This window comes from Mixophyes fleayi, chromosome 9 (genome assembly GCF_038048845.1).
Source record: "Mixophyes fleayi isolate aMixFle1 chromosome 9, aMixFle1.hap1, whole genome shotgun sequence".
Lineage (NCBI taxonomy): Eukaryota > Metazoa > Chordata > Amphibia > Anura > Limnodynastidae > Mixophyes > Mixophyes fleayi.
The window spans coordinates 3,069,141-3,086,696 of NC_134410.1; the positions used below are offsets into that span (position 1 = coordinate 3,069,141).

General features: G+C 40.5%; 1 protein-coding gene across 1 annotated transcript in view; it reads left to right on the plus strand.

Annotated features, from left to right (window-relative positions):
- The window catches only part of DACH2 (dachshund family transcription factor 2), a 378,568-nt gene that overhangs the window by 213,659 nt on the left and 147,353 nt on the right, over nt 1–17,556 (plus strand). Inside the window, exon 3 of the mRNA XM_075186232.1 lies at nt 16,828–16,959. Coding sequence (XP_075042333.1) covers nt 16,828–16,959 — 132 coding nt within the window. The remainder of the gene's footprint in view (nt 1–16,827; nt 16,960–17,556) is intronic.

Genomic DNA, 17,556 nt, shown 5'->3' on the forward strand with positions numbered 1-17,556 from the left:
GCTCCGATTTTTTTCAGAGGCTCTCTTGGTGAATTACTGTCTCCCCAGTGGCAAAAGACACTTTCTTGTTTGGCCAACAAGTATCTACCACCGCGCAGGTGCAGATTCACACTACAGTGACGTTTTACTGTCCAATGGCCATAAGAGGAGGAAGCATATGCTAGTGGTCTAAGGGGCGGCGGTGTTAAACACGAAGCTATGGAATACTGCAAACCATAGGGAATTGCTTTGATAAATTGTTACGGAACGTAAAATTATCTTTCTCCCATGAAAAGTGCCATTTTTTGCACCCAAACAGGTTTAGTTTGAAGGGGCAGACTTCTGGTGTACACAAGCTGCGACGCCGTACCGCGAGGACTCTAGCGCTCAGTCAGTTAATAGTTATTGAGTTTTCCACAGAATCATTTCTGCTTTTATCTCAAACTCTTAGATGTCAATGTAATATAATTTTCAGTCGCCAAGTCAGAGATCACTTTGTTGAAATACCACTTTATGTAATCAGGAGGTGTGATAATGAATTTCTATACTTGAATGGATGTTTCCTTTACCACAGAAGAAGAAAGCGTAGCCATTAATGGCCTTAAACTCCTCACTAACTAATGAACATTTGGGACTGAATGCTCCTATTTAATCCCTTTCAAGCCGCACAGAAAGGCATCTGCAATTTTCTCATGAAACTTTTTTTTTTTTTTTGTGTCAATAACATGAAAAAAAGAGAAGACACAAAGTCAATTGAGTGGTATTTATAGTCTAATGAGGCTAGCATTTTAAAAGCCAAATCACTTTAATTGCTCTGTGCTAGCCAATGATTCATTTGCATAACTGTTTAAAGTCTCTGCTCAAATTCTTATCAATGTTGTGCAATCATTAGAGCGTATTTAGTAGAAATTCAGAGCGGGTTCTGGTAATGCAGATCCTGGGGTGCCTGAAGATGGGCGATCCCAATGGATATTTCTAAGGAGATGTGACTGTATTTTAGTTAATATATTTTCTGTTTACAAGTATTATTATTTAAATATTCAATGCAGCTTAACGATGTTGTGTAATGTCCACCCATCGCCTACATAGTATGGAAGCAGCCTTGAAAATGGAGCTTATTCAATATACTAGTAGCTAATGTACCAAATATTACAGAAGGAGCTGAGCGATACTGGCCGGGCACTATCACATCCCGGATGACCCAGTGTGTTCTGAAACCCAGAATGTCTAAGGCTGAAATCATTGTCCGCCCCCCCCCCCCCTCCCCCAGGGTCCTCTCGCCTTCCCTCCTCTCTTTATCTGTTCTTTAACTGCTTTACTCTCCTCTGTCTCTCAAGTCCGCTGCCTGGGAGTCATCGTAGACCCCCCCATTCATACCCCATATCCTCTCCATATTCTGCCACTGTTTCCTCAGGAACATCTCCAGGATCCGGCCCTCTCTCACCTCTAAGATACCAAAACTTTTATTCACCTCCTTGTAATCTCTCACATTGATTACTGTAACCCACTCCTCCCTGGCCTACCCAACTTCCACCTTGCCCCTCTCCAGTCTATAATCAATGCTTATTTCCCTCTCCCACCGCTCTATCTGCTGTCCCTCTCTGCCAGTGGCCATTCAGGCTCCCAGAGTCCTGCAGAATTAAACTCATCACCTTCACATACAAAGCTCTCAACCAATCCTCCAACACCCCACAACGTCTACCTCATCTCTACCCGCTCTCCTTCCCGATGCCTCCGCTCTGCCAATGACCACCGCCTCTCTGCCTCATGGATCACCTCTTCCCACTCCCGCCTCCAGGGCTTCGCCCAGGCTGCTCCCCAGCTGTGGAACAATCTCCCACGCCCTCTACCTCCAAGACTTCAGTGTGCCATTAAACCCTATTTCTTCATTCAAGCCTACCAGCCCTTCTCCTAACTTCTCTGTTCCAGCTATCACCTCCGCTCCCCCATATGGTACCACCCTATATATGTCTTCCCCTTTCCTCTAGGATGCAAGCTCTCATGAGCAGTGCCCTCTTTCCTCGTAGTCTCCTTCTACCATTACACTTCTGCCTGGTCCTCTGTCTGTCTCCCCAGCCCAGTCTCACAAACCCATTCAACTGGGCACAGGCCTCATTCACACGGGTATTGCTTATACATACTTACCCACTCCGGGTGGAAAGGTCATGTGACAGGGGATAGGAGGGGGTATCACAGTAGCCCTGTCCCCTACTAGGAAATGCCTAAATTCATTTCAGTACCCTTCGGGAGGATGCCTGCTCTCTCGGGAGGGCTCCCCAAAATTCGGGAGCCTCCCTGGAAATTCCAGGAGAGTCGACAAGTATGTGCTTATCACATATACTCGCCTTCTAGATATAAGTTAATCTGCATTTCTATGTTTTCTGCTTGTTTTCTGTTACTTTGTAGCTGTAACTTCGTACAACTATGTATAGTGTAATTATGTATTTTTCGTAGCTGTCTGTGTATAGCTGTATATGTCTCTGTTTACCCCCATGTATGGGGCTGCTGATTATTGGTGGCATCTTACAAATAAAAGATGATGATAATTATATTTTTTTAATTTAAAGGATGGCGGATTGAATCCAACATAGATATGTCAGCGTGTACGCTGTAATTCATAATGATTTTCTGAGCAGTTTTACCTGTGCTGGTGCTGACGAAAGGAATGATCTTAATCTTCACCCTTCTCTACAACACATCAAATATATTTTCTTTGTCCGGGGTCCCCTTAGATTGGAGACATTGCTGCCAACTTGTATGTGTTATAAAGGAGATTCTGGTGGAACTTTAAGATTGTTTGTCTGAATCTTGTAGTATTTTTATTTCAGTTTATGATCTTTGGTTTGATCGTGCCGGACATCTGTTCAGTGGCAGCGCTAACGGAGAAAGTTACCTTCTATGCTGGCGAGCAGCTTACAGCAGTGATTGAAGACAATTGCTGAGACCACCGCGAGGGGCTGAGACTTCATAATGGCTTCATCTGTATCGATCCAGTTGAGTCGTTCAGTAATGGCTTTGTAAAGAACGGTTCTACGCTGACATGAAGCTGCGCTCACCACGTGTGTGCTCAGGTTTAGCTGCAGCCCCCCATCGGTGTGGCCTGGTAGTACTCTAATGACCCACACCCCCACCCACAGGTATAACCAGTGACAGAACAATAAACGAGGCTTAGACTGGAACTCTCTGCAATGTTCAGAGTTATTCACCTTTTAATTCTGTGTCTATTGCAGGAAACTTAATATCACATCAGTGTCGATTGATCCAGTGCTCCGAAACCGCTGTGTCTGTATCAGTCAAATAGCAGAATTTGGTGATATAAAGCTTTTGCTGAAAAGCACAGAATAAATCCAGGGAGTTATTTTATAAAAGTTGAGGACTCTGCAAATGTTCTTTGATGGAGAGACTATACAAAATTACATTGTGCCCTATTAAGAAGTATTTAGGGTATTTTGTCCTTTTTATGGGTTTTTGTGTTAGTGCCTAAAAAGTATTTCTCTTCTTAAAAATATTACAACATTTTTAGTCGTTCTCTCTCCTTTTTGGCCAAATAACTTTGTACTTTGTAAATACCTAAAAAAAAAAAAGTGACCACAGGCTGTATATTCTATAAAAGTGAAAGTTTATTATGGCATTAACTAAACCGCGCCCAGTTTTTCCTCCGCCAGTGTTTTGGTGCGAAGAAAAGTGATATAATGCTATATAATACAGAGCACACAAAAAGACCTGTCCTAAATATACATTAAGGCAAAGTTCATGCCTTCCTCTTTCACAGGCAAACCTATGTGGGGTTTCCTAGTGCCTGGAAACCCCCCTCCAAGCCTGGGGCACTGTATAATTGAGGTGGCTGGACCCTGCCCCCGCTTCATGCAGCTCTGCTCGAAAAGGGAGAGCTGTGTGCACCTAACAGTAGTGCGCGCTGCATTGTACATGTATATTATGGGGATAGGAAGAGTTTGAGAGCAGCCAAGCACTGTCTAATAATAGAGCCACTCCCCCATGCATGCTGGTCATGCCCACTGGTGGCGTAGTGTGGAAACCCCCCTCTGTAAATCCTGCGTTTGCCCCTGCTCTTTATAAAATATCCCCCATAGTGACAAGGTTAGCTAAAGTTGCACAAGGGCACGAACATGACAGTAAATTAAAGTCATCTGAAGGTGGACAGAACCTTTTAGTTGGCATGAGGCTCTGTCTTGTGTTGTTTATGTCAGCACATGACCTTCCTTTATCGTCTTACATTAAACATTACAGTTATTTGCACTTGGACCATATATCCTTTATTTTTTGTCCCTAGAGCAGACCCCCCCCCCCCTTCCCTGCTTGTAAACTTCCAACACCCGTCCAGCCAAAGTGTTTATTCTAATGCTGTTTTTTATTAAACCAGACAGTATTATTACTGCTAGGCATTAAAGACCTGTAATGCAGCTTTAATATTGTTATTAGATGGTAATGCCGTTAGGATCGTGCTCAGAAGATGAAATAGTTCTAATTCACCTTCCTCCGTAATGAACACTAATGTGTCGGGGGCCAGCGGACATATCTTGCCTTCTGCTCTCTGTTTCCGAGATCGGGAAGAGAACAATTAGTCATTTTTTAAGTTAATGCAATCGGAGGATACAGCAGAGGCCAGAGGAGGACCGGTCCCTGAAACTAGCACTTTCCTCGTCTGAATTGTCTGAATGAAATGGGAACAGACAGGGGCTTGATGAATTTCCAAGATTTCCTGAGTAGTGCTGCACAATTCCATGTTTGCTCGGCTGAACAATGGCATTAAGTCTCATTAATGCTCTTGTAAAGAGCGTTGTATCTGCGGTTGTTTTGGGCAGGGGTAGGGGGGGTAAATCTCTGGCTCCTTTAGTCTGTTTGTTCTTTCAGTCTAATAGATATTTTCCCTTGTATTTCTGAAGATGCACTTATCGTGATGGATCAAATTAAACTAAGTAGTAATGTCAAAATAAACGGAGAGGAGAGAACAAAATGTACTCGCGTCCATTCTGCTTTTCAACGAGGGATACAAGTGGGTTATGGTTTTCTATTTACATATTGCTTTGTACTTTGCATTCGTACAGTCAATTTGTTTCATTTAACCAACTGCAGGATCCTCCGGGTCTTCAGTTTACATCATCAGCTCTCCACATAAATAAGTGGCATGTTCTCTGGAAAATCAATGTCTGTTGTTGTAACATTTGGAGAACTTCCGGCCACTTGACAATTTCAGGGCTGGTAACTTTTTCATTTGAGAAGACTGACAGTTCTCTTGGATGTAGATGTTGCTGCCTCTTTCTGTTCTTCCTGTGAAAAGTCCTTTGTCTTCCTAACATATTAAATAAATAAAATGAGCTGCAACAAGAGTCTATGGACCTGATTCATAAAGGATCTTAACTTAAGAAACTTCTTATTTCAGTCTCCTGGACAAAACCATGTTACAATGCAAGGGGTGCAAATAAGTTTACTGTTTTGCACATAAGTTAAATACTGACTGTTTTTTCATGCAACACACAAATACTTGATAGCTTATTTGTACACTAAAATTTAAAGTTGATATTTGTGTGTTACATGAAAAAACAGTCAGTATTTAACTTATGCAAAACAGAATACTAATTTGCACCAATTTGTTACCTCGCTCTTTAGAGAGGACATGTGACCCCATTGGACTGGTCCAATTTAGTTAGTTTCCTATGGCAGAGATTTATGTTACATATGGAGATTACAATGTCCGTCATTATGTTCAGCAATTGTAAATTTGTGCAGGTGCATCAATGCTCCTTTATGTGTATGGGAAGATTGCATATGGCTCACAATACGTCTCGCATCAACTCATGTCTGGCAACTACTTTCAAGTTGTAGGAGGGCGCGTCTAAGCCAATAAAATAAAGTCGTTGACAGCTGAAAACCTTTTTAAATAAATTACACTTGTATTATTTTGTTTTATTAAGTTTTTTTATGTCGTGCCTGCATATACACAGTGCTGTACACACAATATTTGGTAATGCACATCAGTCCTTGCTGCAGTGGAGCTTACAATCTATATTTCCTACCACATGGACACACACGCACACACGCAGTCAAGGGTTCATTTCATCAGAAGCCAATAACCTATTATGTTTGTCTTTGGAGAACACGGGGAGAACATACAAGCTCCACACGGATAGGGCTGTGGAATGGAACCCATGACCCCAGCTTAGCGCTGTGACACAGTAATGTTAGTAGCATGTTTGAATATCATACAATGTTGATGTTACACCGCTGAGAATATTTGACATAAACGATCAACATTGATCACAGATCTGGCCAAATGCAGTCGTACTTGTTTTCCAATGAAAGATAAATGTTGAGGTAGGGATCAATGATCCCTATCTCAATGCTATTGCATTGTGTGTGTGTTTAGTGTGTGTTTTACTTGCATTAGAGACATTTTGGTGTTGGTGTTGGTATTGGCTAAATCAAATGAAGTACCGGTTTATATTTTCCTGCATTTTAAGCTCTCGCAGTTGCAAATTTTCCATTTGCAGCCTGTCAAATCTTACCCATTAGGTGACCTGTCTTTTAGTCACTGATTTTGCTTTTACATAAAGAAAAAAAAAAACAGAGGCAGAAGTTTTAATAAAGAATCCAGGCTTTAAGTGAAATGTATTCGGATACAGTAAGGCCTGTCAAGGGGGGCAGTTTAGAAGCATATTGCTCCAATCTCAGTTGAGGAATTAGCAGCAATTTGCTGGTTTATGAAATCACTTTGTACAAGTGAGATCATTAAGAAATCCTCTGTTACAGGTTTTACCCTATTGTATTCAGTTAGCCTTCTGCGCTCTATAAGAGGCGAACACAGTTCAGAAAAAAGTTCTGCGCTCTGTAAGAGGCGAACACAGTTCAGAATAAAGTTCTGCGCTCTATAAGAGGCGAACACAGTTCAGAATAAAGTTCTGCGCTCTGTAAGAGGCGAACACAGTTCAGAATAAAGTTCTGCGCTCCGTAAGAGGCGAACACAGTTCAGAATAAAGTTCTGCGCTCTATAAGAGGCGAACACAGTTAAGAATAAAGTTCTGCGCTCTGTAAGAGGCGAACACAGTTAAGAATAAAGTTCTGCGCTCCGTAAGAGGCGAACACAGTTCAGAATAAAGTTCTGCGCTCCGTAAAAGGCGAGCAAAGTTCAGAATAAAATTCTGCGCTCTGTAAGAGGCGAACACAGTTCAGAATAAAGTTCTGCGCTCTGTAAGAGGCGAACACAGTTCAGAATAAAGTTCTGCGCTCCGTAAGAGGCGAACACAGTTCAGAATAAAGTTCTGCGCTCCGTAAGAGGCGAACACAGTTCAGAATAAAGTTCTGCGCTCCGTAAGAGGCGAACACAGTTCAGAATAAAGTTCTGCGCTCCGTAAAAGGCGAGTAAAGTTCAGAATAAAGTTCTGCGCTCTGTAAGAGGCGAGCAGAGTATCTGTTTACAGAACATTGTAGTAGGGAAGCCAGATGGCGCGATCCCTCAGTGTCCCTAACAGCGTATAAGAACACAAGTATTAATAATTGAATGAGGATAGCCATAAATTCACCCACAGACCAATCTAGCAGATGAGGCAGAACTTTATATTTCCATAATGGAGATTACATTCTAAAATGTTACTGATTTTATAAACCTCAGGAGTTTATTATGGAAAACACAGCTTGTGTAAAGTCCTTCATTGGCGCGTTGTGAGCAGAAATGCGATTAATATGCTTCTTATTATGAGATTTATATTGTACGATCTGGAGAGACAGTTTTTTGCAAAAATGCAACTTCTATGCATACATTTGTGGGATGGTTTTTATTGCCTCTTTTATTTATAAAATAAAATATTTTACATTATTTACTTCAATTCTTGATAGTTGAAATTATCAGTCATTGTATTTATTTATTTATTTATTTATTTATTTATTTTACTTAAAACCAATAACCTCTAAATTCTGTTTAGATAATACGCTGTTCAGTGTTACCCAGAGATGTCACAAAAGCTCTATTATAGACTATCTTTATTAAAGTGTCCCGACAGGACCTCATGTAGTCTTGAAAGCTCAAACTGCAGTGTATTGTGAAGAGCTGGGTTTTAAGAGAGTGCTTGAGAGATTAAAGTTTGGGGAAGAGTCTGGGCAATTGAGGCAGAGCGTTCCATAAGTGGGGAGCAGCACGGGAGAAGTCTTGTAGGCGGGAGTGAGAGGTGGTTACCAGACGAGACAAGGCGCAGGTCAGAGGTAGATCTAAGAGAGCGAGAGGGAGAGTATCTTGTGATGAAGTCAGAGATGTACGAATAGGTGTTGGTGAAGGTGAGAGTGAGCTTGAATTTAATTCTGGAAGTAATGGAGAGCAGAGTAAGGATTTAAAGAGTGGTGCAGTGGAATTGAAGCGGTGAAAGAAGAAGATCTGCTTGACCAGCGGCATTTAGGATGGATTGTAGAAAGGAAGGCAAAATAGCCGGATAATGCAGCAGTGCTGCAGATAATGTATAAGGGTGTTAGTAATGTTCCAAATGATAAAAGGAGTAGTAATAATTATAAAAATAATAACAACAAGTAAAAGATGAAGAGGAATTTCTGTAAGGCAAAAGATTACAAGACTGACAGTCATGCACTACCTGCTCAGTTAGAAGCTCTTTCTTATGGCACCCTGTTGCAGAGGAGAGGAAGAGAACATGAACAGCATAGAGTCTAGGGACTGATAAATAGTTAATAGATAATGTTTTCATTGCGAATTCCACCAAATACAAGTTTTACATTTTGGGTGGAGTTCCTCTTGAACTAATTTTACAGTTTTCACCATTTAATGTAATGTACCGATTTTTATGTAGGTCTTTAAACTCATCTGCATTGGCCCCGTCTCCTCGTGGATTAAATATGTGCTTTATAGCGGTGAAAGGGTTAGGACCTCATTTTAAAAGTAGCTGCATTAAGATTTCCTTTAAGCCGTTCTTACCCCTGAGTTATAAATTTATCACACTGGTAATGTTTCCCGGTGAATTATGTGAACATTTAGCTGGTTTGTATTGTTTTGGGAAGAATTACAGCATTCTTCAGAAAGGTTACCTCTCATCCACTGATTGCTGCACATCCGTTGCCAATTTTAAATTAATGCTGATGAATGCTACAAGGAATATTTCAGACACGCTCAACGTCGAATCTACCACTCAAGCCTTGTTTTGTCACCGCTATCAATAACATTTATTAAAACGCCAAAAGTGCAGTATTATTTAGATTGGACATGATTACAAATTATGTTTTCCATTAAAGGGGAAGCTGGCTGGAGAGTGGAGGCAGAACAGGTCATTTATTGGAGTGTTTGATAATTGTGTTTTATTGACTTTTGGAAAAGGTACTTAAAGCAGTTTATTCAAAGTCCAGCTAGGTAACAGCTAGTACCGTGTACCCATGATGTCAAAAAATGCTGTGCACCATTGTCCACTTTATTTAGGACCAAACCTTGCAACATGATCTAAATAAATATAAATACTTAGAAATTGACACAATGTTTTGCAATTTTCAACATAAACAATGTATTACTGTTATGTATTTGGGTAGACATTATCCTACAATATATATAGTTTAAACATTTAGTAACTTTTTTCTACATTTTCCACAAATGTTTTTATTTGTGATGTATTACAAAATAAAGAGAGATAATGAGAATATACATAAAATGCTCCCTCTTTATAATGATATAATGCTATATATCTATAGGGCTGGATAAATTAAGGCACATGTATGCCCGTATTCATCAACAGACGTATCCTTGTTGACTATGGACGTGCGTGTGCCAGATGTATGTGTGTTTAAAAATAAACGCACATTACATTTGTTGTATTTTCCTTGATGAATTAGACCCATTATGTTCTTGCTTCTTGGGGGTGCAAAATTGTGACAGGGAGAGGTATTAACTGAAATTAATTTTAATATATAAGAGAATAGTTGTTCTCCAAAGGAATAAGAAAACATGAAATGAAAATGTAGTAAAGGTTTAATCTTATTCCTATTCCCATAAAGGCTGAAGACAATGAGACATCCTTGGTCGGACGCTTGAGGATAAGCGAGTAGGAGAGACCATGATTGCGACAGCCCCTCCCCCTCACATCTCCATGATCAGTAACGCCTGTTCTTGCCTCCGTTCTTCTATACAGTTCTGATTTTTAACAAAACTAAATTAGTGGATGGAGTTTCAGACACACGGGAACATAAACCCCACAACAAGTGGAACATTGCAGAGTGTAAATCTAACCACGGAGTCTGATATCTGTTGTCACCAGTGGATTGTGCACGATGATATTATCATTATACCAGCAGTTCTCACACTACCGATGTGACCAGAGGCGGAACTAGCAAGCTGTGTGCCCCGGTGTGGGGAGGAGACAACCAGGGCCCCTGACCTTCTGAATCTGCTATACAGCGGGCCCCATTATCTCCATGGGCCCCGATGCAGAGAAGAGACAATTGGGGCCCCTGACCCTCTGAATCTGCTATACAGTGGGCCCCATTATCTCCTTGGGCCCCGGTGCAGGGAGGAGACAACCAGGGACCCTGACCTTCTGAATCTGCTATAGAGCGGGCCCCATTATCTCCATGGGCCCCGGTGCAGGGAGGAGACAAAAGGGCCCCCTGACTCTTTGAATCTGCTATACAGCGGGGCCCATTATCTCCATGGGCCCCGGTGCAGGAAGGGGACAACTGGGGCTCCTGACCCTCTGAATCTGCTATACAGCGGTCCCCATTATCTCCATGGGCCCCGGTGCAGGGAGGGGACAACTGGGGCTCCTGACCCTCTGAATCTGCTATACAGCGGTCCCCATTATCTCCATGGGCCCCGGTGCAGGGAGGGGACAACTGGGCCCCCTGACCCTCTGAATCTGCTATACAGCGGGGCCAATTATCTCCATGGGCCCCGGTGCACGGCACCTGTGTCACCAATGATAGTTCCGCCACTGGATGTGACTGTTATTATCTGCTGGGGAATTAATCTCTAAATAGAGGTTATATTTTGCCGCCGGTGAACAGATATAAATGGAACTAATCCTAACAGGAGATGTACAACCAGCAGTTGCACTTAACTACGTTCACCGGACCACAATGTAGTCATCTACTGAGCACTAGTAAGGAGATCTGTCTTCAATGAGCTTCCGCTGAACACCGGACGGACTAACAATGAAATAATCTGTATTCTGGGTCTGGTGGGTGCAGGGAGTATAGACTGAGGTTCCTCATAGTCATCAATACATCACTATCGCAAGGTCTGCTTACGTTGCATTCACTGACGGGTGAATATTATCATCATTTATTTATATAGCGCCAACATTCCGCAGCGTTGTACCATATACCATGCATCAATATACAATTGTTTAAAATCTATCCAACTTTAATTTCATCGCTGTTCGTGAGATTGTAACTCAAGAACGAGCAATTACATCACACACACATTTCAACTGTAATCTGTCAGATGGGAAAAGACATTTGCAGTATATGAGTATTGTCGGGCAGTTGTAGGATTGGTCAACTTTAAAACCGTGATTACATTATGGATATTGCCAAGAACTTTATATGCAGTTGAAATTTATGGGCGGTCATGTTCAGTGCCCCATGTCCAGCTTAAATGTGATGATTAGATAGATATATCTGTTCAGATTTAGAAGCTGTTCTAGTGATGGCTGCTTTGTAAGTTTAATTCTTCTGTCCCATAACTGGCGTTTCCGTGACACATTGCCTACTGCGCACATTAAACAGATTGTATATGGCAAGTCTGTTCAACTAGCGGTGCGATGACACTTTGATAATATCTAATATTTTGCATAACACAGGCGATATCTCTGATAATGTTAAATAGCCCAAATACAAATATTTGCCTAAACGATACCTAAACAGCAACCTGCATGGTTTTAGGCTTTATAAACAGACCCACAGCCATGAAATAGATAGGTAAATAAAAGTGGCAGGAGGGTGTGTATTAGCAGACACCAGACTGGGGCTCGGAGTGGTTACATGTTGTTTAACTCATTTGTTTTCATAAGGAATTTATTTACAGAAAGCAGAGGCATAAACTGCTAAATAAAGCTACAATAACGCCGCACAACTTCACTATATTTTACAGCGTTTGTACAGATTATCGTCACGGCTGATTTGCTTGTGCAAGCAACTGAAGCTGCTTAATTTACTGTAAGCCGGCTAAATCCAATGTACATAGTAACGCAGCGTGTTTAATATTTATATTAGGAACTTTGCTCAGCAGATTTTCCTGCATTAAGGACAGAAACAGCCGGCTTGTTACAGACGTGTTATCAGTAACACCGTAAAGTGCAGGTACGGATTTTAATCGATGACTAAACCACAAATAGGCCTCTGTACGGGCACGAAAGAATCTGTTAAACTCTGGTATGTTTAAAAGCATTACAAAGCTATTAAAAGGGGGGGGGGAGGGACTGGAGCCAATTCATTTTAGTCATGATATCACGTAGAACTCAAGTATTAAATAAAAACTAAACAATGCCAAATGGATTGGGCTGAGATCAAAAGCCAAATCTATGGGCGCTCTTTCATCTCCAGCGTTCCATTTCCTAAGAGTGTGACCTTACTCCAACATCTAATACAGTTTCCTTTTGATCTTAACCTTGCATTTTTTTTTTTAAAAAAAAAGAGGGGCAATGTTTTATTTTATTTTTTTTAAATATCTTACATAGACAATCCCACTATTGTGCTATGAAGCGCTTTCATCGCTTTTGCAAGTAAACAGAATTATTTGATAAATGTGCTACAAGATGAGAAAATTGGCCGATCATTTCTGTGTCTGTCTGGAAAACTAAACAAAAGAATTTATTTAAGGGGAAATAAAAGTAACCTTCCTCAGGGGGTCAGCTTGACAAAAAACAATACCTGGGTTATATCAAAGATCTGATAATGACATCCACAAATATACATTTAGTGAAAAGTTTTAGGAGATTGTCGAAACTGAAGATATTTGAGGTGAAGTGATGGGGAGGATATTTCTTCCAAGCACAACAGACTTCCTGTCAGTAGCTAAAGGACATGTCGGCTTTTCATGTCTGATAACAGAGATGGATACAATGTAACAATATATAAATACTGTATATGCAAAGTTCCGTCAGGTTGTGGAAACATTACACAAATGTTTGTGAATGATCTTAAACATTCTGTCATATAAGAATAGTTATGTTTTAGGATTTTGGGTTTAGTGGCCCTTTAACGTTACAAAAAAAGGTTGTTACTATGATTTATTGTTTTCTCTGCTTCTGCTAAACAAATTTTAAAATGATTGACACAATGTAAGTAGGTGTGGTCTTATTAAGTGTGGGCAGGAACGGCAAACGCAACACAAAAGCTCTGTCTGAATACATCCCGCGATTCTTATCTGTTCGTAGCCGCGGTGCACTAAAGTTTACCCGGTTGCTTGAGGCCTGGGAAGGTGTTCTCCGGTTTTGTTTTTTGAAGAGTAGGTGCTGGTGGCTTTGGGAATGAGATGTTAAGATGTAGAGGGTTATATTTGAGTACTGAAAAGTGAGAAATAAAGTAAAGATGAAAGATAATAGTTAGAAGTAAACATATAACACAGTAAAATATAAAATAAAAATGTAAGGGTGGGTTACGAAAGTGCGACTACGAAAATGCAGACAAGAATTTCAGCGACATTAAAATGCACAATTTAGTAATCGCGACATGTAAAAAAATGGAGAGTTACTGAAATAGTTACACAGTTATTAAATTCTGCAATTTAATGTCGCTGAAATTCTTGTCTGCGTTTTCGTAGTCGCAATAATGACTACCCCCGAAATGATAGGGGAATGGAAAAATGGTAAGATAATAGTAGAAAGAAGGACATCATTTCTATTATATAACAGGGAGATAAGGGGATGAGAAGGGGGTGAGATAGCTGTCTTAGTAGGGTATGGTGGTGAGCGGTCAGAATATGGATAACGTGCATGTGTGATGTGAGGCTGGAAGGATATGTAGTTGGGACAAGGATGGGAATAGGGCATATGTATTATGGGGTGAGGACGGGGTGTTTACAGCGAGAGTATAGATTGAAGAGGAGATGAATATAGGGGAGCAAGTAATATTGTGTGTTATATCAGCACGATGGGCAGCATGGTGGCTCAATGGTTAGCACTTCTGCCTCACAGCACTGTGGTCATGAGTTCAATTCCTGATTATGGCCTTATCTGTGAGGGATTTGTATGTTCTCCCCGTGTTTGCGTGGGTTTCCTCTGGGTGCTCCGGTTTCCTCCACATTCCAAAAACATACTAGTAGGTTAATTGGCTGCTAAAAGAAAAAAAATTGACCCTAGTCTGTGTGTGTGTGTGTGTGTGTGTGTGTGTGTGTGTGTGTGTATGTTAGGGAATTTAGACTGTAAGCCCCAATGGGGCAGGGACTGATGTGAGTGAGTTCTCTGTTCTGTGGAATTAGTGGCGCTATATTAATAAATGGTGATGATGATGATATCCGTATAGAATAAAGGTTATATTTCTGTATGTGGAGACAGAAATTCAGATAGGGAGAGGAGATGTATAGGTGACGGGGGTGTGAGTGGAAAGTAGGTTGGGACTAGGGATAAGTTTTGAGGATGTAAATGGTTGACAGGGTAAAATAAGGTAAGCAGTGTAAACTATGATGAAAATCATAAACGAACAGACAAACATAATAAACAAATAAACATAGAAATAAATAAATGAAGGTAAGAATAAAACTGTACTAACGCGTTTCGCCACCAGAGAACTCACTGAGGAAGCAATGGACAGTGGCGAAATGCCATGCCCCAAAAAAACATAATTTTTGGGGGGTCTATGGTGGAGCAGATTGTGTTTTACGGGTGTATTTCCATATTTCAAGATATGGGTGCACAACTTGAAATAAAATTAGGGGCACTTGCACACTTAATAAGCTGTGGAAAGTGCAGCATGAGAAGGCTGGATGATGTGGTCTCTTGGAAATAAGCTGGTGACAGATCTCAGAATAGATCGTCCCATCTTATCCCGCAGATTCACTTTCTGAGTATTTGTTAGTAGTGTTTGTTTATATCCATTAATACACATCTGGGTTTATGATTCCGTTGTCCTTTGTTTCTAAAAAAGAAATTAAATTCTGTTGTACAACAATGTTTCACATTCGGTCATACTTTTCACTGGGCACAGATCCTCCAATCTCTCCCAGTGTATTCTTTCATATATACAGTATAAATGGTGATTGTGGATGATATTATTAACCATTTTAGTGCACCGTTTATTAATGCCGACACTCCAGATGTCGGATCGCCTGTGTTTAACGAATCACGTTTGACCCATAACCGCTCTGAGCGCAATTAACAGACGAACGGATCAGTCTAACTGTTCTGTGCACTGAATCAATATTTACAGCGAAGCTGCATTTTAATTATTTTAATTCAAACTTATTAGTAGCAATGTGTAGACTGTAAATGTAATTAAGTGGTTTTTTTTTATAATATTGAAACACGCATCAGTTCACTGACTCGTCATTTCATTTAATTAATTGCAAACCTTGGAGTTTTGATCACTTAGACTTCTGCTTTTGTTAATTTAGTTGTTCACAGTTTTGACAGGGAAGATACTCAGCGTAATATGAGGAGATTGGGACAGTACAATCAATTAGATTCTGTTTAGGATTCTCTCTCTCTCTTTTTAACATGAGTTATTTTGTAGAATATTTAAAGGGGAAGACTCACATATAAAAGAATCTCATTAAAGCATTGCAAGATTAGCATTAAATGTATCAATAATGTTTCTGACACAGGGTGAAACATTGTATCTAGAATAAACATTTTAGGTTCAAGCCACTTCCTGTGATGTCACAGACGCATGTAAAGCTTTCATTTTGCATAGAGAGGAGAACAACTAAACCAGGCGTTCAGTCATGACGAGCTCTCTCTTTCTTTCTTTTTTTCGGAAACATAAATATGTATATGGTTTTTTTTTTGTGTAGAGAAAAGTCATCCTCTGTTCCCTTGCACATATTACCGCCTTTTTTCCCATTCCCTCTCCCCTCAGGCATACATGGAGAATTTTCGTCCGGATGGCAACATTTCAGAAATGGTGGGTGTTCCGTTTTGAGGTCCACTATTATGCTAGCTACCAGCCAACGTGACTGCTTTACACTGTGGGATAATAGTCTACTTCTGCTTTACACACTTATTTTCCAACTGGGCTGAATTAAAAAGCAAGTAAAAGGACTAAAGTTTGTGTATACTTAATTGCATGTGTCTACTATGTTCTTAACTCCTATGCAGCAGACAAACATGTTAGGAAGGAGCAGACACAGAGTGACTGACAGCTTGCAGAAATTTATTGTGTGGATTGGGTGATTCATACACATATTTAGACCATTATACATGTAAAATAACTGAGAATGCTGTCATTTGAGCTGTTGTGATGTCACAGCAGCTCAAGTGACAGTAGCCTCAGCTTTTTGACCTGTATAAGATTGTTATGACGTAAGAGGCACTTGAGCTGTCTGTAAATGAGGGGAGAGATGACACTTTAGAACAGAACAACAGTATAATAACAGGGTAACACAAAGCAGTGTCAGTTACCTTAATGGTTCATATCTGGAAATTTAAAAAATTAAGTCTGAGTAATTGGAAATAAAGCCCAGCAATTGGAAAATATAAGGGCAAAGTAGAAATAGACTATTATCATAATGTTAAAAGGGGTCACTTTGGTGTAAGTGAAGAGGACGATAAAAGTAGAATAGATTTGGATAGGGACCTTAGGGGGAAAAAAAGCTATTGATCTGTGATGTTTGGTTTGATCACCCGATAATTTAATTTATAAGATCCCGATGTGGCTAATAGGTTATATATAACCTTAATGTCTGTGTTTCTGCAGGGCTCACAGCCGCTGCCATGGCAGAGGCGATGAAGCTCCAGAAGATGAAGCTGATGGCGATTAGCAGTCTACACGGGAGCGGCAGTCAGAATGGGACTGAATCTGAGAATGAAGAGCTCAATTCTAATGCAGGTAACGGATTAAATACAATCAGCGACCGTTTCCTGGTCCAGCCACGAAACGTTACCTCGGCCGTCACAACCGATTAGGAGTTGTGTCCTCCGTCTCTCTGTTAACACCGCAACTGCGACAGTTGATATAACCGTTCAGATCCTAATTGTTATTGTTTTAGAAGCAGTCAGTCAAAATGCTAAAATATTTCTTTTTGTGCATAAATCGTACAATCACTTCACTTTTAATTATTTCCTGATGTCCTCCTTATTTTTCAATTAACCCCTCCGGATTCCAGTAACCGATACAGTACAATGAGCCGATGACATTGCTATCAATATACAAGGGGTTAATATTATTTATTTTTCTAAACACTGATCATCAACATAACCAACATAATATAAACAGTTTGTCTAGCTGAGTTGAAGGGAAACCAAGGCCATTCTTCAACAGGTTCTTGCTTAACCCTTCATGAACGCTCTAGACTACTGAATTCACTGAGGCATGAAATCGTCACTTGATCAGTTCTCATAAATATCAGCAGCCCAAAAAATCCCCCCCCCCCATGTGTAAGTGACCGTTGCACTTTTACAGACATCCGATACGTCTATAATTTCT